Source organism: Thamnophis sirtalis, unplaced genomic scaffold (assembly GCF_051295495.1).
Source record: "Thamnophis sirtalis isolate CommonGarterSnake01/CBP01778 unplaced genomic scaffold, rThaSir2_p1.2 scaffold_6, whole genome shotgun sequence".
NCBI classification, from domain to species: domain Eukaryota; kingdom Metazoa; phylum Chordata; class Lepidosauria; order Squamata; family Natricidae; genus Thamnophis; species Thamnophis sirtalis.
In genome coordinates this window covers 47,068,709-47,092,012 of record NW_028261386.1, presented here as the reverse complement: position 1 = coordinate 47,092,012, position 23,304 = coordinate 47,068,709, and the positions used below count along the sequence as shown (strand labels likewise).

The 23,304-nt window shown below is 35.1% G+C and overlaps 1 protein-coding gene across 1 annotated transcript in view; it reads left to right on the top strand.

Moving 5' to 3' along the window:
* Window positions 1-23,304, top strand: part of USH2A (usherin) — a 461,429-nt gene that overhangs the window by 141,222 nt on the left and 296,903 nt on the right. Inside the window, exons 19-27 of the mRNA XM_087718552.1 lie at window positions 6,568-6,698; window positions 11,990-12,116; window positions 12,371-12,472; window positions 13,124-13,297; window positions 15,706-15,840; window positions 16,484-16,753; window positions 18,090-18,293; window positions 18,419-18,499; window positions 21,790-21,975. Of these exons, the coding sequence (XP_087574678.1) occupies window positions 6,568-6,698; window positions 11,990-12,116; window positions 12,371-12,472; window positions 13,124-13,297; window positions 15,706-15,840; window positions 16,484-16,753; window positions 18,090-18,293; window positions 18,419-18,499; window positions 21,790-21,975 (1,410 nt within the window). The remainder of the gene's footprint in view (window positions 1-6,567; window positions 6,699-11,989; window positions 12,117-12,370; window positions 12,473-13,123; window positions 13,298-15,705; window positions 15,841-16,483; window positions 16,754-18,089; window positions 18,294-18,418; window positions 18,500-21,789; window positions 21,976-23,304) is intronic.

Genomic DNA, 23,304 nt, shown 5'->3' with positions numbered 1-23,304 from the left:
ATCAGTATTAAGTACATGAAGGTACATGAAGTATCTTCCAAGCAGCGGTGGGATTCAAATAATTGAGCATCTGGTTTTCTGCCATAATGATTTCTTCCAACAACCAGTTCACCAAACTGCTTAGAAAGTTAACAACCGGTTCTCTTGAAGAACCAGTTGTTCCCGAATCCCACCACTGCTTCCAAGTAAAGATCGCAACTAGTCTTGAAGTGGAGAACACACTGCAAATTTAGAACTGGAATACTTTATTTTATATAGATGTATTTTACAAAGACTTGAATATAATTAAAATATGATAATACTATTCTCCAGTTGTAACTCCCTGCTTGTCACATGAATATTTACAAATTGGTAACAACCTTTGGAGGTCACATCTATGTACTTTTGGATACCATGTGCAACCTAGGCCTCAAAGTCATGTATTACTGCCATATTCAATGCAACGCTTCTAAATTGTCATAGCCTTATAAAGATTACATTATTTATGAAATAAAACATTTCCGTGGAATGCTACATCTGTGATTCAGTTGGCCATGATTACAGATATCCTTATTTTTCTCACCTATAAATAGAGCACTGCGGTTGCATACCAGAGATGGTATTCAGCTAGTTCAGACCAGTTAGCCTGCCCACCCGCCCCGGCTCTATGCCATCCTATTTAGGTACATTTTTGAGGCCAGGTGCATGTGCGGAAGGTGCACGCTTGAGTAAAGTGCATGCACAGAATGCTGGGTATATGCACAGAAGGGGCCTATGCACCCACTTTGCGGGTGCTTGTGGGGTGAATGGATGGTAACAAAATGTGAAACCCACCGCTGTTGCATACATGTTAGCATGAAACAATTTTATTTAACAATTAATATATAAATTGTTTATATTTTCCACAATATTTCTATACTAAACTGCATCTTTACCAATAATCCATGAAATTAGGCCTGGGAAATTTAAATGATTTGACTAATGTTCTGTACTGTTTCTGTGGCAGAATTGGTTTCTGTATCCATCTCTTTTAATTTATAATCCCTAACCATTAGCCATTGTTCTCTTATTAAACAAAACATCATTCAGAAGCTAGGAGGGGAAAGTGCTTCTAATACATCAAATCTTATCAAATGACTCTAAACTTATCTTGCCTTTGTTTTCACCAAGGTTTGCTGTAAATCTTCCTAACTAGAGAGCAACAGGACTAGTGTCCTTGCTAAAAAGAGAAGATTGATTTACTATATTCACAAAGAGGCAGGTGCTTCCAGTGGGGACATAATAATGAATTTAAGCCTGTAGACTCTTAAGGAAAAGTGTTAAGACTGGACAATGTTGTAAATACTTGTAAAATAAAAAAAAATCTGAAAAAGCTTTATGCCCAATATCTATTTCAAGTCACTGTTTCAGAAAAACAGATGCTGCCTTACGGGCTTCTTATTCTTCAAATCCTCTAATTGATTGCTCATTGAGCTCACTCAGTCCAAAGTAGAGAGAAACTTTGTACAGACATCATTAGTTTTTCTCCATTTAAAGATTAATCATGAAGAGCTCTGGCTCTTTAATTCTGTAATTTGTATATTTAATGGGCTGCTGCAGAATCTATGACAGTAATTAGCATAGCCTGAAAACTCATTAATACACAACAACATGATTAATGCAACATTAATGCAAACATGACTGAAGTTATTTGGGTTATGTAGTAAGAAGATTAAAGCTAAAATGTCCTGTTTGTTTTACCAGTAGTGGGTATAATGGGGTGACAAAAAATAAAAATACAAATGGGTATCAAATTAGTAATTTTAACCTAGCAGATTATATCCAAGTCATGATCATTTCCATAATGTCAGATGTTTGGATACAGAAAACATCATGTATCTTGTAACTGTCTAGGCTGGCTTACCTGTTTCAAGTATACTTGTTGCTTTATTACATTTGCAGTGATACATGTTACAAATGGCTTCTGTTTCAGTTCTTGCCACATTTATGTTGAAAAGAACATTTTTGAGCCCACTATTGTATTGAATACGAATAGGAATGTCACACTCTGTGTTTAAACATGTCCTGATCGGGCCTTTTCACTAAACATTGTATGGAAATGGAAATAAAAATATTTAATTGGAAGGTATGAAAAGTTTGAATTAGTTTTATGCCAATGAATATTGTACTTTTAAAACTTTGTAATGAAGTAATCGTTACCTGCAATTATTATCAGTTTTGCTTTGTGGTATGTTTTCATATTCATCTCTGATAAAACCAGAAATATGGAAGATTTCGTCCAAACAAGGTTTAAAATAACAGTTGCTGAAACTGATAGACTGGAATTTGCTATTCATATAAATGTAGTGATATTCTATTATTTAATGCTTTGAATCTACGGCTATGTTTAGATATGCAGTTATTTTATTTTACGTAAGCCTCATTTCATTCAAGATGTCAGGATGTCAATACCGCACAGAATCTATTTCTTCACCAAATGGCGAAGAATTTCTTATGAATTTCATGGGTGAGGACAGACTTGAACCTGTCCTAATGGACCTTATCCAACATTTTAACTACTGCATGACACTGACTCTCTCTTTGTGTGTGTGTGTGTGTGTGTGTGTATGCACGCGTGCCCACACATAGGTATACACATGTACATCTTTAAGTTCATGTCAGTGACAAGTGAAATCTTGCCAAGATTTCAAAAGTGGTTTCCAATTATCTGCTTCCTAGAGTTGAAGTCACCCAATTTGCTTTGTGCCTAAGACAGGACTAGAACTCACAATCTCCTGGTTTCTAGCCTGATGCCTTAACCGCTCCACCAAATTGGCTTTCCTGACTTTCTTTAAACAAGAGTATTTTAGAAACTTACTGTGCCTGCCACAGTGGATGTATTTTACATATTAATTTTCTGTAGAAAATTTGCTGTGAATATGCTTGGCAAATTAAAAAAAATGTTATATCGCTCAATCTCCTCTTTCAATAATTGAGAAGCTTGGAAGACAGACAGGCAAGACCAATTTCACATCCTAATGCCAGACAGCTGAGTTTCCTTGAAACTTCAGCACTTTTACATCTATTCCATGTGAAAAATACTTGGGTGTCTCTATTGTAGTTATATGAGATAAGCTTTTCTTTAGCCTTCATCTGACACTATGATAAAAAGTTATAGGACAACTAATACCAGTAGATTGAAGTTATTTTGTCCTATGGGCTATCATAGCTGCCTGATATGCCATGTTGTCATTTCATTGCAGAATGTTTGCTGACGTCTGAAAAGATGAATGTTCAGAACATTTTTTTTCATGATGTTATTTGTGCTTTTCCCAGTCTGATGCCCCCTAGATGCATTTCACTGCAACTCACGTGATCCCAAAACAGTATGTTGGCTAATATCGTCATTCACTATGCATGTAGAGAAGGTGGTTGCATTGCAACTTCAGAAGACTTTACAAGAAGCAAATTATCTGGGTTTCATTCAGTCAAGCTTCTGGTTTGGGTAAAGTACTGAGATGGTATTGGTTGTACTCTTAGATAACTTCTGGTGGGATCAAGATCGTAGTGGTGCATCCATCTTTCTTTTCTTGGCCTCTCAGTGGTTTTCAGTCCTATCAACCATAGGATCTTTCTGGACTGACTTTGGAGATTGGCAGTGAACAGCCTGGACTTGTGCTTGTTCTCCTTCTTCCTCTGGGATTGTTTCCAGTCAGAGTTGATAGACCGCAAGAGATCTAGCTGACATCTCCTCAGGACTCAATATTCTCTCTTTTCCTATTGTAACATCCACATGAGATACCATCAATATTTTGATGATATCCAACTTTATATCTTCACTCCAGGCTACCTGACTGATGCTATGGAGATTCTGTCTCAGAGATTGGCAAGGCCTGGATGGGTTGCCACAGGCTTTAGTTTAACCCAAGCAACACACATAAAGGCTCTGGGGTTTGGACCTCTTGGTTTCTAGGGACCTTCCTTTTTGATGGCACTGCCCCAAAAGACCTGGTACACAACAACAACCCCGAAATCATACTTTATATAGAAAGGCCTTTGCACAGTTTAGCTAGTTGCACTCATTCCTGAAGTTGCCAGGTGTGTGGCTCTGCTGATAATCACCCATGCCCTTGTGACCTCCATATTGGATTGCTGTAATGCACTTTATATAGGGCTGCCCTTGAAGGAAATTGAGAAGTTTCAGCTGATGCAAAAATGTAGCAGTGTGGGCGCTTACTGGTGCCAGTTACCTGGCAGGTGTGATACCACTGAGGCATATGGGGTTTACAGAGTGCTTCTGGGTGCAGTTCCAGCTGCTGGTGTCACCTTTGAAGCCCTTCATTGCTTAGAACCATCTTTCTCCAATTGTTCCTACTTGGCCCATCTGATCTGGAAAGAAGGGTGTGCTCCAGTTACTGTTAGCTGGAAGGAATCAGAAGAAGACCCTTTTCTGCCATATTTCTGAAAATATGTATGTATGTGTGAGACAGAGAGAGGGAGGGAGGGAGAGAGCAAGCAAGAGAGTGCTACTGTATTTAAAAAAATGTTTGAAATGTTGTTTTGTTAACAGAATGTGATGAAATTTACTGTGATGGTAGCTCCTGTATGTGAAACATTAATTTCCGTATGCTACGTTTGGACTAATAGGTTGACACAATTTGGTACAAAGGGAAGGCATGTTCATGGGATATTATGCTTCCTGTTCTGCCATGGAGCTGCTTTTTAGGAAAGATTGAAATATAAGAGATCAATTCACTATTTTTGATGACATTGTTGTGTATGTGTTTGGGTGTATAATTTGCCAAAAAAAAGTCTATAGTCTGGGTCAGCTTATTCACAAAGGCAACAAAGAGAATGATTATTTCAATTTATTTTCAAATTATTTTAAGCCAGACTACAAAACAAACTCTGCAAGTGGTCTTAGAACTATAGTTTATTGATAAAAACTCTAGTAATAACATCTTGAAAGACTGATGGCCTATTTCCTTTCTTATACTCCATGGGGTATAGCCACACTGCATTTTTTCCTAATGTTTTTTGTCTGTTCACCTGCTTGTTTGTTTCCCCGATTTAAAACATGTTTTGTAACCATTTCAGCACAGTTTCTTCAAAGCTGACTTTGTGGCCCTCTATATCATAAAGGCAAAAACCCTTTTAACACCCAAAATGAACACTGCAGCTGAGCAATCATTGTAAGAGTATTCCCAAGTTTCACTCTGATTTTTAGGCATAGTTTTGTGTAAAAAAACCCAAACAAACAGAATTATCTAGTCAACCCTAGGAAAATGAAAATCTATTTTGAATTAACCTCTTTGGGTTATGCTGAATCTAGCGCTCATCACCATTAATATTAGTTTTTTAATGTGTACTATATATTGAGAAGCCCTTGATGATTTAATAGAAGAATAAGTTCATAGGAATGAAATATAATAATAAAAAATTAAGTAAGCATGGATATTTTCTGTAATTTCTTCTCAGCAGTCTCCTTTCTTATTGTTATCTCAAGCCCTGTGTAAGACAACCAACATTAAAGAGCTTTTGATTATATTCCCTGCCAAGTTTATTTAAAGTCAATTGTCACATAGCTCTGAACAGCTATTTTAATAGCATGATGGATGTTCATTATCTCAAGTGAATGTCTTAATATTTGTGAGTATATTGTGACTGTATGGGTGTCAACCTGTGGAAAGATTAAAGTATGTGAGTCAAAGGATACTGCTTATTGTGTGAAGTAATTAGTAGCATTATTGTAATATGAATACGTGCTGTAGTTATGATTCTTCAATTTTTCATAATAGAATCTGTCTACATGAGAAGCTTTCATTACTTATTATTTTCTGCCTGACAAAGGAAGGAAAAAATGAATATGAAGAAGTTGATTCATTTGATACAGCTGGGTAGAACCCAATAAATTATACACTGTTATCAGTGTACTAAAAGGGAGCAACAAGGACATGAATATCACTGTATAAGTAGTAAAAAGACATTTTTAATCAGAAGTACTTACATCAGGAACTATGCAAAATGTGGCAAATGATTTTAATATTTGGTCCTAAAATAATTATGCCAGTTTAATATCCAGATGTTGTAATTTAAAGTTTTTTTTAATCATTTTACCCAGACTTTCCATGACAAACTTTCTGAGATGATGAAACAAAATGAAAAGCATTTCATTTCATATGTGGAAAATGTGTTATTTAGAAATATATAGAGAATTGACAATAGCAAATGTGATCCCTGTTTAGGGATCACTAGGGCTCCTATTAATTTCCTAGAATGATAAGATTGGAAGGTCTTGGAGGTCTTCTAGTCCAAATTCCCAGCAAGATCTGGAATCCTCAGACTATCACATAAAAATCGCAGCCCAACTAAAAACTTGAAAATTTCAAAAGATGGAGCATCCATGACTCCTATAAATCTATAAATCTATTTTGTTTCCTCAGTTTTATATAAACAGAGATCAGAAGTAGTTATTTAATCACACAGGATCAAATGTGTGTAATGTCAATGGCAATTGCATCTATACGAATAATTTTTGTCATGTTCATTTATATGCCACAAATGTGTTATCTGGTGAGAGGTAAACATGCATTTTTTATTTTTAACTAGGTATTAAAATAAGCTTTAAAACGGCAGAATTAGATGGTCTACTTTTTCTCTCTATGTCACCTGGTAATCAAGAAGAATACATTGTCCTTCAGTTGAGAAGAGGCCGTCCTTACTTTCTCTTTGATCCACAGGTAAAATAGTGAAAGTTGTATGGCTATTTTTAATAATACAGTTATGTATGTATGTTTGCTCTTTCCCTGCTTCTCATAAGAGACTAATGTAGTGGTCAGGGTTACAGTTTATCACCCTAAACCATAGTCAGTCAGTCAGTCAGTCAGTCAGTCAGTCTCTCCCTCCCTCCCTCCCTCTCTCTTTCTCTCTCTCTCACAATAATTTTATAACTATAGTTGTATCAATAACATCATTATAAAATCCAAATAGCAACTATGTCATTAACAGTGTCCAAATACACTCTATGTTCTCCTGTCATCCTTATTAGTCTCCAAGGACTTGCCTGTTGTGATGGAATGTGCACCACTGGAATGTGCATAGGGGTAAGATTTTGCCAACTCAATTTGCCAAAAAGGATGCAAACATAGGTCTAGTATTTCTTGTCTGCCAACATCACTTCAAGTATTTCTTCTATTACTTCATTTCCTAAAGTTTCTCTATAATCCAGAATCAGTGTTAAAATGTTCTGGGGCAATCCCATCAAAAGCCCCCATTACATTTTGTTCCAGAGGGTGATTAAAAACCCAATGAAATGGCTCTCATGTCATTTTGAAGTTGTCATGTATCTTCTGAAATAGCAATAGCATTTAGATTTGTATATCACTTCACGGTGCTTTATAGCCCTCTCTAAGCATTTTACAGAGTAAGCATATTTTCCCCATTTTACCAACCTCAGAAGGAGGGAAGACTCAGTCAACCTTGAGCTGGTGAGACTTGAACTGCCAAACTGCAGGGAACCAGCAGTCTGCAGAAGTAGCCTGTAGTACTGCATTCTGCCACCACAGTCCAACTGAATTCATCTGATACTTGACGCAAACTTAAGCCTATGCCATATTGGAATAGTTCTGATTCTGAGCTATTCAAAAAGCTGCCTACAGGGTTGGCAAGGTGAAATCAACCATTACTAGCATCCTGGATTTGATGTACCCAAGGTTCTTCTAATGTATACTCTGTTCCCAGTAATGGGATAGCTAGCCATATAATTCAGGAAAATAGAGAAATGAAGCATGAACAGTAAAGACCTATTATTTTGATAGACCTGATGTATATTACATGGCATCTTTTTCTAAAGTAGTGTCCTCCGGATGTACTAGTATACAACTTTCAGAATTACTGACTAGCATAGCTCTGGAGTATTTTGTCTGACAATTTATGGAGGCCCATGTTGAGAAGAGTGGATCTATTGTAGAATCTTGGATATATCTATCCTGAAGATCATAGTGCCTGGTAAAAAAAATTCTGTGACCTATAAAATAAAGTGAAAACTTGCACATTAGAAATTATCACAAATAAGCTAATAGAAATCCATTCAGCAAGCAGCATCACTTGGTTAATTTATCTCAGAAGCTGAGTTGAGAAGCATTGTGGCTTGGTTACTACTAGGATGGGAGGCACAGAGGGAATATCATAGTGTAGGCTAGACTGCATAGTTGAAAAATCCCAGAAAACAGAAGCAAACCTTTTTGGATTGCTGCCAAGGAAACAGCATGATTTGAACTGTGTAATCACCAGGAATTAATCTCAGCTCAAGGGGACATTATTTTCATAGGAACTGTCTTTTTACAAACATTTCTCTTTTGCTTTTATCTTTAACTAGTAAAAAAGTAAAGTTTTTCTCAAGTAAAACTCCACTCTTAGTAGTTTCATGGACATCTACAGGTACTGAAATGTGAAAATATTCCAAATTTCAATGGCAAACCTTCAGTAGCACTATATTAGGATTTTTTTAAAAGGAGCTAATGTGCCCAAACTACCCCTAGAATGTGAAAGGAAATAATTGAATCAGTTATGCAATTTGTATTTTGAAATAAAGTCTTATTGGATTTTATTTCCATTCTGTAAGTTCACATGTATGTTCATATATAATTTTCTTCAACATATTATGTCATACTAATTTTTGCAGGGAAGATAAATAGATAGAGCATTCATTCCATAGTATCTGGATTGTACCTGAGTCACAAAGTACAATACAAAATTCAGAAATTGAAAAATAACTTTATTGTAGCCTACATATTATTTGGGCAAGTGCAACTTCAATAGATTCACTTAAAAATGTGGATTTAAAAATGATTCCCATTATTCCCAGGACTGCATGTTTTCAAGTGCAGCTTGCTTTCTACTGGGTCCAGACAAGAGAAAGCTAGAAATTTTACCAAAAATGATCAACATATAGCTATAATTTGTGTAATGTCTACTCTTGTTAATTTGTGCAGCATCTTGCTTAAGATACTTAAATGTGTTTATGGATGAAAGACTTTTACTTCAAAGCAATTTCTATTAAAGATGATTGCAGTGTTGCAAAGTAAATGGATTGTGGACTGTAGACAAATTCAGCTTTCCACATGCTACAGAAACACTGGAAGGAATACAGATCAAAACTACAGACCTTGCTTCCATATTTACACTGTGTTTGGCATATGTGGTTATATAATTTGAAATTGAGAACTTACATATGTGATTTTAGATAAATAACATATAATACTCCAAATTGTTGCCAAAATATATAAAGAATCACTTTTGTAGACACCTGATCTTTGGCATGCAGCATCGTTTGTAACAATTTTAACGCTAACTAAGTACACTTTGATGAGACAGCATTTAATAAAATGCTCATTAATTTCATCATTAGCAAGGGTATGCTAAGAAGTAAGCCAGTTTCTTATGTCACGCCCAATTAGCATCCCATGCTAGTAATCCCATTAGTATTGTTGAATTCACTAATGGAAAAACTAATGGGCATGCTACCAGGGCACATTAATTGGGCATGACACCAGTTCTGGTTTTAATTATTAAACTATGATAATGAAATGTGTGTTTGTAAAATATTAAAATGTTGAAATAGGGTGGAAGACAATAAAAATAGTGTATGAATAGAGTATGAGCTGATTCATAAAATGCATTACCATGGAATGGATAACTTTTCTATACATAATATATGCTTACTAAGATAGCATGAAGTTTTAAAATATCTGATGAATCAACTTAAACTTCCCTATGGCAGTTGTGAAGTTTTCCACTAATGCACTGATTTTCAGAGAATTAATGCTTATGGGAAATATCACAAAGTTCTGAGCATACTGTGAACTAAAAAATTTAGGTGATAGAAACATCACAAAAACACATAGGTGACCCCTCCCCTACAATTAATTATATTAACGATGCTTATAATTATTTCTGTACTTCTAGAATGTTAGATTAATGCATTTCTAGAATATCCCTACGATAAAGATAAATAACAGCAAACTTTTAAGAGCAGGTTTGGGATATGTGATAGCTGCAGATAATATGCTCTGTTAAATACATTAAATATATTTTGAGCATTTCTCAGCTGTTGAAATTGTGACCTGTTGTCCATTTTTAATTGCTGGATAATTTATTTTATGCAAAATAAATAATGTGAATTTAAATTAATTGCCATTCATTTTAAATGACAAACTTTAAACTAAGAATGGTTCTGTATCAATTAAAATGGCTTAAGTCACTCAAAAGTTAACATATATATTTTTGATTGTACATCATGTATTCACTCACTTTCTTGTTCTAAGGGATATTTTTAAGTTTGCATCTGTTTTCATAGCTTCACCAAATTTAAAATATGTGTTTCTATGTGTGTGTATATACAATGAATAAAACTTAATATGAAATTATTATATACAAATTAAGTATCACTTTCAAATGTCATATGCTCACTTTTGATCTATATTTTTTTAAAAAAACTCATTATTCTAAAATTGCTATCATTTATTTATTCAAATCTAGCTTCTACATGCCTTTTGAATAGAATCTTCCTTTTCAAGTTTGTAGGCACATTGCCATAAAGAATTGTTCATAAATAATCTTTGTAATGTTTTTTTAAAAATGGTATTATATTGATCTTTTGTGCCTTTGGATACAGAACTAAGACCCACATTATTTCACTTCCTACATTCATATAATATAGTCTGCAAAATTAAAGCAAAATCAGAACGAGGAAGTATTTTGATAGAAAACCAATAGGAAATATGAGCACTGCAGACTAGACTATGAGATTGAAAAAAGAAAGTCTATCTCCATGATCACTTCCATCAACTTTAGATCTGTTGCTCTTCTGATTCCAACCCACTTTAGAAGATTACTAATGTAAGGATAAAATGATGGAAGATCCCTATATAGCCTTCATTGAAGTTCTGAAGGAAAGATGGAACATAAATAAATAGAAACAAATATTTCAATTACTTTTTAAACTGTGGATCACAGTTCCTGCATGATGAACAGGTGCTAGCTGTGGCTTGGAAGACATTTCCACAGCCTCATATGGTGTACAATTTGCACCCTCTCCTGGATTGGGAAGGCCTGTCACTCATTCTTTATTAGCCCCATGTGGAAATTTCAGCTAGTCCAGAATGCAATGGCAAGGACACTGGTGGGCATGCCTCCATATGCCCATGTGTCAATCCTGCTCCTCAATTTGCACTGATTACCAGTTAGCTTCTAGATGCCAGTTACAGATTATAACCATATAACCAAATCCTACATAGTACTGGGCTGTTTATCTCAGGGACTGTTTGTCTCGTGTGGTTTGTTTTCAGCCAATGTGAGCCATAATTTTGAGTGATCCACATTTATTCAATTATTCATATTTTGGAACCCTAGAAGTATACCTCTTTTGCAATGGTGGCTTCCAGATTCCATTCCAACTGGTACGGTTGGAACATCCCTGGCATCACCCACATGGATGCACACAGTGCGTGCATGCATTGTACTTGCCTGCAACGCTTCCGCAAGCCTCCGCAACACTCCAGCTGCTCAGCGGAGCATCATTCAGGTGCCATATGTGCTGTGCATGGAAGTGCCAAAGGACAAGTAAGGAGCTTGGGTGGGCAGGTGAGCCCTCCGGAGCACTGTACCAGAACGGTATCCAATGCTCCGGGCAGGCTCCGGTACACCCATACCGGGGCATACTGGCTGAAACCCACCACTGTTCTTCTGTCACAGTACCTACCTATTGGAATATGGTTCTCCTGAGATCCATGTTCCTCCCACCAAATTCAGGGCTAGGTTGAATTGCAAAATGTATTTGCAATTATTTTCTATATTGTTGACCAAATTCACTATTTTGTATGTGCGTGTCTTAATATTATTTTAAAAAATCCTTATATTCCTATGTAAAAAATATTGTTTCTTGTCTTATTCATATTGTATTTTATTTTGTGAGCTACGTGTCTGGAGTTGTGTAATGTTTAAATCAAAATCATTACTGTTATTATTATAGGGTTCTGCTATTGCTGTAACTCCAGAAAATGATGGTGGAAGGCAATATAATGATAACAACTGGCATGATATAAGTGCAGTAAGAAATCAAGCCTTGGGAACAATAATTATAGATGAGCAATTCTCAGGTATTGGTTTCATTGTGATCAATTTAATTTTCTCAAGCGTTTCTTCCATCCATTATTTCTAAGCTATTCTATGAATGCTTATCTTATAATTATTTTCTCTGTTTCTTATAATTTTGTATGCTTTCTACCAGTCTAGCAAACTTTTCTGAGATGGGGAGGGGGGATTGTCTTATTTTTTTATCTATAAAACTAAAACAGTTAATTTTGATTCAATACATTCTAGTTCACATTTAAACACAACTATTGCTTTTTAGGTTCCTCATCAGCTACAAGTGGTGGTACCATTATAGGAGAAAATGCAGGCATTTTTGTTGGAGGACTTCCACAAGACTTTATAATTGAAAGGAAAGACATAGGTGAGAAGATTATATTAGTTGCATCTTAGAATTTATTCTAAGAATTAACAATGACATTTTTTGTTGTGTGTAGCTAAGCATTACAGCGCAGATGCACTTTACCCACCACTTCTCTACACACAGACATTTTATCCATTTCACTAAATATTCACAAGTTGATTGTCTGCAACTATTCTTCTTTTAGTATCTTGGAAGGTATTTACCGGTATTTCTTTTACAAAGCTTGATTTCTTTGGTACTGCTTGCTGAGATTTGTGAGTGTTTGCTCACCTGCTTGATACAGAAGCATACTACTGTACTACAAAGAACAGCTTTACAGCACAGTAGCTAAAGAAATAATCACCATATAAATGTAAAGTATAAAATAATATGTATTGGATTGAGTAGGATGTTCCCAACTTCCCCTTCCCCATATTGTAGTTGTTCCATACTTCAAAACATTTTGTGTTCTGCTGCTGCAACAATATTTTGTTTGGGATCAAATCCAAGAAACTGTTACAAACAAGTTTGTGTGAAAGTGTGTATTTGATTCTGGGAACTGCCCTGCAAATGTAAGGAAGTATACAATATGGGAAGAATTCTCTTCAATTTGAAATTCTAGTAACTTGGCTGTTTGTTTATTTATTCATTAATCAGGCCCAACTAAAATAGTCACAAAAGGATTTGTAGGATGTCTCCGCAATATCTTCTTGCAACAGATGCACCATCCCTATGAAGTCTGGGAACCTTTAAAATGGGAAAAAGCAGTGGAGCAAAGAAATGTTTATCACAATTGGGAAGGTTGTCCTACTTGCCTTGAAGATGGAGCACACTTTCTTGGGAAAGGTATAATCATATAAGTAAAATTGTTAGAAACAGTAGATGCCTTTCTTTTTGTTTTAGATAAAAGAATATTGTTCCAACTCTGGAGATTTTTAAGAAGAGATTGGTCAACTTTCTATCTGAAATGGTGTAGGGTTCCCTGCTTGAGCAAGGGATTGGACTAGAGGACCTCCAAGGTCCCTTCCAACTTTGTTATTCTGTTATTATTACTTATCCTTTGGATCTGTTATTTTTGTTCATGTATTCAGTTAAATTCATGGAAAACTGAAAAATCCAACATTTTTCAAAATATATGAAATTCATAAAAAAAAAAAAAAGTCATATGAAAATTAGCCAACGCATACCTGGCTTGTAAGAACAGACGGATGGATACAAATGAATATCAAAAAAAAAAAATCTGCCTGTCTTCAGTAGTTTCTCTTTATTTAGGAGGATATCAGTTCTACTGAAGTTAAAAAGAATGGATATTTTTTTCGTGTATGATGCTAATATATGAGTGTTGCTAATATATGTGGGCTGAGTTACAGATTGAGTATACATATTTTACATGTATATGCTTGAAAACCTAGATCTGCTTTCCTTACAATTATATGTAATTCCTTGAGCTAGATTTTAAATTAACGTTAGCATAAATTTGATAGTGGTAAACATCAGATAAGCAAGGGATGAGGGTAAAATTGACGTTGTTTAAAGCTTATCAGAACAGAAAGCCGGTTGGGATCATCTTAAGATAAGTGTAAAAAGAATGCAGAATGATTTAGGGTGTTTAAATTTTGTTAGAAGGGACTACTTTAAAATAGAAGGATAACTGATTCTTGCTGAAAGTATTATTTTATAAATTGCTCTGAATTACATTTTAAACAAATGCTAGTATAAATTTGATAGTGGTAAATATCAGACAAGTAAGGGATGAGGGTAAAATGCATGTGGAATGAACTACGTTATTTGTGGTAAACATCAGACAAGCAAGGGATGAGGGTAAAACTTATGTTGTTTAAAGCTTATTAGAACAGAAAGTCGGTTGGGATTATTTTAAGATAATGTGTAAAAAGAATGCTGAATGATTTATGTTGTTTAAACCTTGTTAGAAGGGACTATTTTAAAATAGAAGGTTAACTGACTTTTGCTGAAAGTATTATTCGAATATGTGGAATGACCCATGCTATTTAACTTTTACTTGAAGGGAAAAATATCAGACAAGTAAGGGAAAAGGGTAAAATGCATGTGGAATGAATTGCGTTATTTAAATCCTATTTGAAGAGGAAGTTGGTTGGAATTATCTTAAGATAGAAATTGATTTCTGTGTAAAGTAATATTTGATTTACGCTGCTTTAAAGAAAGATGATTCATGCTGTGTAAATTTTACTAGAAGGGAAAGTTTGATTACTTGTCTGTAAAGTTATATTTGAATATATGGTATGAACCACGCTGCTTAAATTTTTTCGGAAGGGATCATGAGGTTAAGGAAGAGGAACGGGAGAACCTACAGAAGGTTGGGGTAAATAGCAAAGAAGTAAGAGACGAGAATAAAATATAGATAGAAGGATTTATACTATTTAAACATAGATAAAGATGGGGGGCTGAGATCAACACAAAGAGTGGTTTCCTTTTTTTTTTTTCCTTTTCTTTTTTCTTTTTTCCCCTTTTTTTTCTTTCTCTGTTTTTTCTCTGTTTTTTTTTTCTTTTGATATATTATTTTTATTTTTTAATCCATATGTACACAAGATATTTTAGACAGAAGGTAGCGCCAGGTGTGGGCCCTGGGAAGTCGGGAGGATTAGGGATGGGGATTTGTGGGGGGTGGGGTGGGGGGGTGTTAACATAGCCTTAAAAAGAACAAGAATGTATTTATATACGGTGGTTTTTTTTTGTTTTTGTTTTTTTTTTGTTTTTTTTATTTCTTTTTTTTTCCTTGGTTCATTTTACCTTTATCAGATCAAACAACACTCGAATAAAGGCATACACCAAGGAGGGAGGTAGAGGGAAGTAAGAGGGAGGAGTAAGGAAGGAGTAGGGGGAATGTAAGGAGTAAGGGGAATGTAAGGAGGGTGTCTGGGGAGTAAGGGGAGAAGGAAGGTTTGAGGGGAAAGGGAAGTAGGAGGGGAGTGTTAGAGGGAGAAAGGAAAGTTGGAGGGGGTAGATGGGGTGTATGGAGGATGGAAGGGTTAGGTGGGGTTGTGAATGATGAGTTGTGTTTCCTTTTTATCTGTTCGTTTTATTCCCTTTTTCTTTTTTTTTCTCTTTTCTTATAGTGAATACCCTGTATATAAATGATTGCAAATGGAATGTGAAAATTGAATAAAATATATTTAAAAAAAAAAAAATTATATGTAATTCCATGCATGATTCATATTAAACTTTATTTTTACTTATAGTAACTATAGTATAACATTTTTGCCTTTCTCCTTAAGGTTTTCTAGAACTCCATTCAAATATCTTTTTTGGTGGCATGGATTTTGAGATCTCCTTTAAGTTTAAAACAGATCAATTCAGTGGATTACTTCTGTTCATTTACAACAAAGATGGGCCTGATTACATTGCTGTAGGTTTGTGTGTTGTTTTTCCTTGGTTGTTTTGCTTATTTGGTTTAATTGTCTATTGCTGTGAACAGAATACAGACAATTTTTTATGAAATATTTTAATATTTTTGAATGGCCAGTTGAGGTCACTTGTTGCATAGATAATGTTTTAATTCAATTTTAAATTGTAGAAATGTTGTCTCTGGCTTGTAAAAAATGAAAGAAACAGACATACAAAGAGACACAAATTGATTCACCTCCCATTCCAGTTCTCTAAGAACTGCAGGCAGCTGATGGCATATGTCCTGTTGCACTGACTTTGGATATTCTCATTTTAGCTTAAAAATGAAATATTATGCAAAAATGGATGTATTCTATAAATGCAATCTGAGGGGGAAAAATGTGTATATCTCAAAAGCTTGGATTTTGCTTTTCAAACCAATAACCCCAGTAGTATTTGTAATCTCTTTCATTGTTTTTTTTTTCTTTCTTGTCCTGGAAATTCAATACAGCCACTGAGACTTGGAACTATATTCCTTAAAAAGCACTATACTTTTGAATGGTTTAAATTCAAATGCTATATCGGTTTTGTTTCCTGCAATCAACAATCTTTTTTCTCTTTCTCTCTTTCTCTCTCTTCTCTTCTGTTTTAACTTCAAATGGCAGGCAGAACTGAAAAGTGGAAGTCTGATTTTCCTACTAAATAATGGCATTGTCTCCACACATGTGGATCTCTGGTTAGGACTATCTTACTGTGATGGAAAGTGGAACAAGATTGTTTTGTCAAAAAGAGGATCGGTAGCTTCAGCAAAGATGAATGAATGGACAGACCATGTGATGGAACCTGATTTGGAACAGCTATTTGTAAACTCTCCAGTCTACCTTGGAGGGACTCCAGTTGAGGTCCAGGAAGCATTTAAAGAACTGGGCTTAGAAGAGGGTATGTACTACATGGAGAGTAGGAAGAGGTTACACATAAATAACATGGTGCACATATTTATTGGAAATGTTTATAGCTTGAATCAAAGTTTGCATGGGTATGGGGAAGGAGAAATCAGCAAATCTTACTTTGATTTGTGTGTAAATGGAAATGTATCTATCCATCTTGTAGCCCCTCCTGTATGTTTAAGTAATATTTATGTAATTACTTAAATGGGACCACTTAGTATGCTACATTGAATTCCATGCTACTTTTTTAAAAAAAATAATAATTAATTATGTTATTTATACTATTATTCATACTTAGATTTAGCCATTATAACTAACAATAAATATTTCAAAGCTACACATAGAAATAAACAATCTCTGGTGTAGAGATGTTTTGTTCAAGAATAATTTTAAATAAATGTACTTAATTAATTTATAAATAATACATAATATCATATATATGCCATTTCAGTGAGCCAATCTGGTATAGTGGTTAAAGCACCAGGTTAGAATCCCCTAGCTCCTGAGTTCAAGTCCCATCTTAGACACAAAACCTGCACAGTAATTTTAGGCCAGTCACACTTTCTCAGCTCTAGGAAGCAGCCAAGAAACCAAATCTTGCCCCCCCCCCCAAAAAAAAACCTTGCAGGGATGAGAGTCCAAGCAGCTGCGAAGAGATAACACTGACTTGACATGTTAGAACTCCAGAAATGTATACTTATTCTTTACTGCAAATGTTTCTGTCTACTCAAAAGTCAGAAGGTTGGTAGATGTTACTAGGTCACCTGTTACTGTGATAGTGAATATTGGGCAGAATGGGCATTACATCTTTAAATGGCAGGACAGCTCGATCCCCAATGCAGCTACAGCCTTTTAGGTCCCTGGCACCTAAATATCTGACAATATGTAATGCCAAAATTTAGTCAATGTTGTTTACAAAATAAAACTATGGAAAATAATATGCCTAAGTGAGCAACAATGATACTCTGGACATATCCAAACTCAAACTTTCTATATAATTATGGAGTTGAAATCCCGCAAAAGAACATCCTCTATGATAATAAAATAATTAATAAATTAAAATAACCAATCACATCAATTTGTATTTGTATTAGAACTACAATTTCAAAATCAATCCTTGTGCATGTTTTTTTTTTGCTGACCCTCCCCAAAAGTAGCATGAAGCAAAAATATTATATAGCCAAACAGACATATATAGAAAGAAACATAATCTAAAGTTTAACATTTAAATTGTTCAATTAAAATGTAGCACTGTAAGAAGTAAAACGTGCTTCTTAATTAACAGCTGAAGCCCTTTACCTGCTGCTAATCCCCTTACTATTTGCTAGGTTTTGGAGACTGCATGAAGGATGTTAAATTTACACGAAGTGCTGTCGTTAACTTGGCATCTGTGTCCAGCAGTGCTGTCAGAGTCAATCTGGATGGATGCCTATCAACTGACAGTGCTGTAAACTGCAGGGGAAATGACTCTATCTTAGTGTATCAAGGAAAAGAGAAGCATGTATATGATAATGGCCTGCAACCATTTACAGGTACCACATTGGCTCCTTCCTTATAGGTATAGTTTTTGTTCACTTTGCAGTGATTCTATATTAATTTCTCTCTCACTCACTCACTCTTTCTCTCTCATATCCTCTCTCCCCCTTCGTCCCTCAAGAATATTTATATCGGGTAATTGCTTCTAATGAAGGAGGATCTGTATCTAGTGCCTGGAGCCGTAGCCGCACAAGAGAATCAGGTAATTAATGTTTCTGCATAGTGTTCCCATATGAAGTCTTTATTTAGGTTGCCAATATGTCAGTATGGACATATTTAGATTGGCACTAGCAAAACACAGTAAGCAAGTAATGCAGAATTGTTCTCTAAATGCCATGAATGTTGCAGCTTTGTTGGCTGGTAACATGCAAGTAAGGAGGCTGGGGTTTGGACATTCTGGTTTTTTTTTTCTTTAGATTTTTATCCTGTCTTTTATTTTTCAAGGAAACATACCACTACTTCTTCCTCCTTTATGGTTCCTCACAATAACCTTGTGAAATGAGTTGGGTTGAGGGAGAGTGACTGGCCCATGGCTTTCATATCTAGAGCTGGACTAGACCAAAACCTTTATCATTACACCAAACTTCCTCCCCTTACTTTTGCCTTACACTTTTGCCTTACTTTTACAGAAGTAATAACAAAATTCCATACATGTATTTAGGAAGCGATTTCCTTCTTGACTCACTTTGGAAAAATCCCAAAAGAGCCATAGAAATATATGTGAGATCCTTTGCTTTTTTCCATTCTACCCACTGCTCAATATTGATCCTATTTCTTCTGGTTTTCTGAGTTCAATTGTTCTGACAAGCAAAGTCAAGGGGGAAGCCAGATTCACTTAACAACTATGTTACTAACTTAACAACTGCAGTGATTCACTTAATAACTGTGACAAGAAAGGTTGTAAAATGGGGCAAAACTCACTTAATAATTTTCTTGTTAAGCAATGGAATTTCGGGCTTATGATCATGTTGACAATTACCTGTACTCAAGACAATTAACACACTTGTAAAAGAAAATATTACCCTCCCAATCTAAAAACTTTAAAAAGTAATTTAAAATGAGTATTAAAGTAAACAGTAAAATCATTTAAACAAATAATTCAGAAGGGATGATTCAGAAGGGATCACATCTAATATTTGTGGAAAAGCATTTCTTCCCACAGCTGCTATCTTCTCACTCTATTTGCAAGAGGTAACAAAAAGTGCATAAGTCACAAAAGCTGATTTCAATATTGTTTTTGTCAAAGCAAAGAATTTTTACTTGCAGATGTTTTGCTTATACAGCTTAATGCCACCATGTGGTCGACCATCCCAAAGCGAGTAAATGCAGCCATATTTTTATCCTAATTGTCTGACCAGAGTAAGTTAGACCATAAATTTATATTTACAATCTGACCAGAGCACTAGCAGCTACATGTTCCCAAGGGCTAGAAAATAATTGCACTATTTAATTATTTTTTAGTCAGTTTTGTTATGTCCCCTATGAAAAGGCCATCTGCTATACAGTGCCTTACCTTGCTCAGTGATGTATTTCAGAACTGATAAAACCAATATATTTATGTAGTCATGTCAGCAATCTGATACGCTGTAATCTGATTGCTACTTTTAGGAGGCATCATACTTGGACAACACTTTGAAAAGTAACATATCATTTCTATGCAGTTCCCTTCTCTCCCCATTGAATGATTTTTAAAACAAATCTCGGTCAGGAGGCATAAAAAGAGAAATTCTTAGTTAAGAAATCCTTCAGCAGTTCTAATCATTGAGAATCTTGAATAGATATAGGCATTTATAGCAAAACCATTATGTATCATTCTGCCAAAGAGTTCTTTAAGCCTTTTCTTTGTATCCTTTGTGCAGTCACCTGAGATAAACTTGTTTCTTACTAGATTTTTACTTGATGTAACAGTATTTAATAAATACATAAAGATTGTTTAAAAATAGAATGTTTTACTATGGTAGCTATGCTTCAATGAGTTAAGCTCTGACTATTTTTAATGCTTCAATGAAAGTTTGCATTAATCATTTTCCATATATTGCTAAATGGGCAGCACCTACCTGACTTTGACTAATCTGAGAAAGCTAAGCGAGATGAGACATGGATACACCACCAGGAAATATCATGGTTATAGTCTAGGCAAAAATGTTGAAAAGAAAAATATTTTGGAAGAAGGCAGTGGCAAAACCCTTCCATATTATTGACAGGGACATGTTCATTTGAACTTGATTTGACACAGATTTCACATTCATTTTGTAAAGTTTAAAAAAAACCTCTGTTTCCAGTTGTTCTTAATTGGTCCAAAAAAAAAAAAAACATTACATGTGTCAGGTTCCAAAGAAGCAGAAGCAGGAAAGACTCCAAACTCAAACTTGGTTTGTTAATTCTTTACTTACTTTCTGGCACAAAATGACAATCACAATACATGATGACATTCTTGTTAGGGCTACGCTCCCCACCACCTTTTAAAAGTTTTTTCTCCACCCTGCCAACTCACGTATGCAGATCCACCCCATGTGACCCGGATGTGTTACAAACTCCTCATATTACAAACAATGCCTTCTCAGCACAATCAGCCTCCGTAGGCCTCCTACTCATATAATCACAGGGGGAGTCATAGGGTCCCCTTTGTTGGGGCATCATTTTAAACGTCCTGCAGCCCCGAGTGAGACGGGCTGTTCCCTCACTGTCGCTGCTATTCTGCCACTTCCTTGCTGGCCTGGGAGCAGTGTGTATCTGCGATCGCTGTCACTGCGTGCTCCCCCGAATGACAGCTCTGGGCCTGTTGGCGTGCCGGAGCTGACAATATGCACATATAATAAAATAATTGGCACAGCTCACTTTCTGTTGTCTTTGATAGACAAATTCTATGGATAATCTGGAATAAGATTAAATATTTGTTACATTTTATTTTTTTGTTACATTTTATTAGGATTTATAGGCCGCCCTTTTCCCTGAGGGGACTCAGGGCGGCTTACAATCGTAGGGAAGGGGGTGCAATACAAAATATATATTCTATATGATTATTGTTGGGGGATGGCCTATTAATTTTTCCATATTAGGAAACATTCAGTATACAAACTGTATAGATTTAGTTTAAAACAAAATTTTAGGGAAAGTTTTTATATTTCTCTTCGTGGAATATAGAATCCTATTTTATAAACATCTAATTACCATTCTTTCCTGGTAGTGTCATTATGCTGTTTGAACTATTAAATTCCACTGTCTTCTCGTTTAAGTGATGTTTCTTTGGTACCTTAACTGAAGAATGTAGAACATTACATATGTAGAGTTCTGATGGTTTTGAAATATAGCTAATGCTGAATGGCTCAAGATGTGTAGTCATATTAAATCAATGCTGGAAAGTTACAACTCTAATAAATTGTATATATGCTAATGGTGAATCTGATTTACGGCAACTATTAAAAGTGAAGAATGGAGCAATAGTCTTCTTAAGTCTGCTGTTCTCTCTGTTTCTCTTTTATTCATTCACAGTACCACAAAACGTGCTGACACTCTCAAGAATTCACAGCATAAATGGTTACAGCATTGAAGTTACATGGGATGAACCAGTTGGGGTCAAAGGTGTAATTGAAAAGTACATTTTGAAAGCTTCCACTGAAGATGGTTCCAACATATCTGTTGTCAGTACAGAGATTTCTAATACTAGTTCATGTACAGGTATATGCCAATAAATATAGCTTTAAAACAATAATATAGACATTAGATTTTGTGTGTACTATTTATTGGTGAAATGATTTCCAGGAAATGCCATATGAGGAAATGAATATCAAAGTGGCATTTTCTGGAAGTTATTTCACCAATATTTTAACTTTTTTGCCAAGGTGCCAAACATACACTCAAATATTGCTTATTAATTGTGTGTTAGCATAATTAGAAGAACTACCTTGTATCAACAAGAATAGAATGCAATAAAGTGAGGACAGGGTTAAGTAGAGTTAAACATTTTAGTAATGCTCTGGTCAAAGAGGAGATGGATTTTGAAAAGGCAATCTGTTTCAGATCATCATTTTTATCAGAATTGGCTAGACATAAATAGATGAATGCCCAGGATTGTAGGAATTCTTTTTTTTTTCTGTTCATTTTCTTTTTTGTGAAATTGTTTGTTCTCATTAATGTGAATTTTGTAACCATTTTAATGTTAATTCTGAAATACACACACACATATATATTTATTAGAAGGCTGGCTTGTAATCCTGTATAAGTAGGGGTTATATCACAGATGCTTTTTTATTTTACTATAATGGAACTCTATTATCATGCTTTCTAAAACACATCTCTCTAGCATATATTTAAGCTTATTTTACATTCAAGGGATATGTCCATAGAATGAAAAGGCTGGGCAATTGCCTAGGTGGTAGGGCAATTGCCCATTCCCTCTGCATTATATGATTCTGTTGTTCTCAGTGTGGAAATACTGATCTAGAAATTGCCTGCTGTAACTGGCAAATTGAGAAGAAGCAATGATTATACTGAAAAGCTGATTCTATATGGTGGAGCAGGAATGTCAGGTTATAACCCAGAAAAGTGTTTATTATAAAGGCAATGAAAACATAATGAGTACTATATAAAGGAATGGCAGTGAATCAAGGCTAGGTTGATGGATGCACATTGATAGAAAGTAGATTAGGTTAGATGATAGATAGATAGATGATAGATAGTTAGATAGTTAGATAGTTAGATAGTTAGATAGTTAGATAGTTAGATAGTTAGATAGTTAGATAGTTAGATAGTTAGATAGTTAGATAGTTAGATAGTTAGATAGTTAGATAGTTAGATAGTTAGATAGTTAGATAGTTAGATAGTTAGATAGTTAGATAGTTAGATAGTTAGATAGTTAGATAGTTAGATAGTTAGATAGTTAGATAGTTAGATAGCTAGATAGTTAGATAGTTAGATAGGCAGGCAGGCAGGCAGGCAGGCAGCACTCCTTACTTAGGGTAATGAAATATTTGCAAGAAACAAGCAAGCTCAGAGAGCACTAAAAAC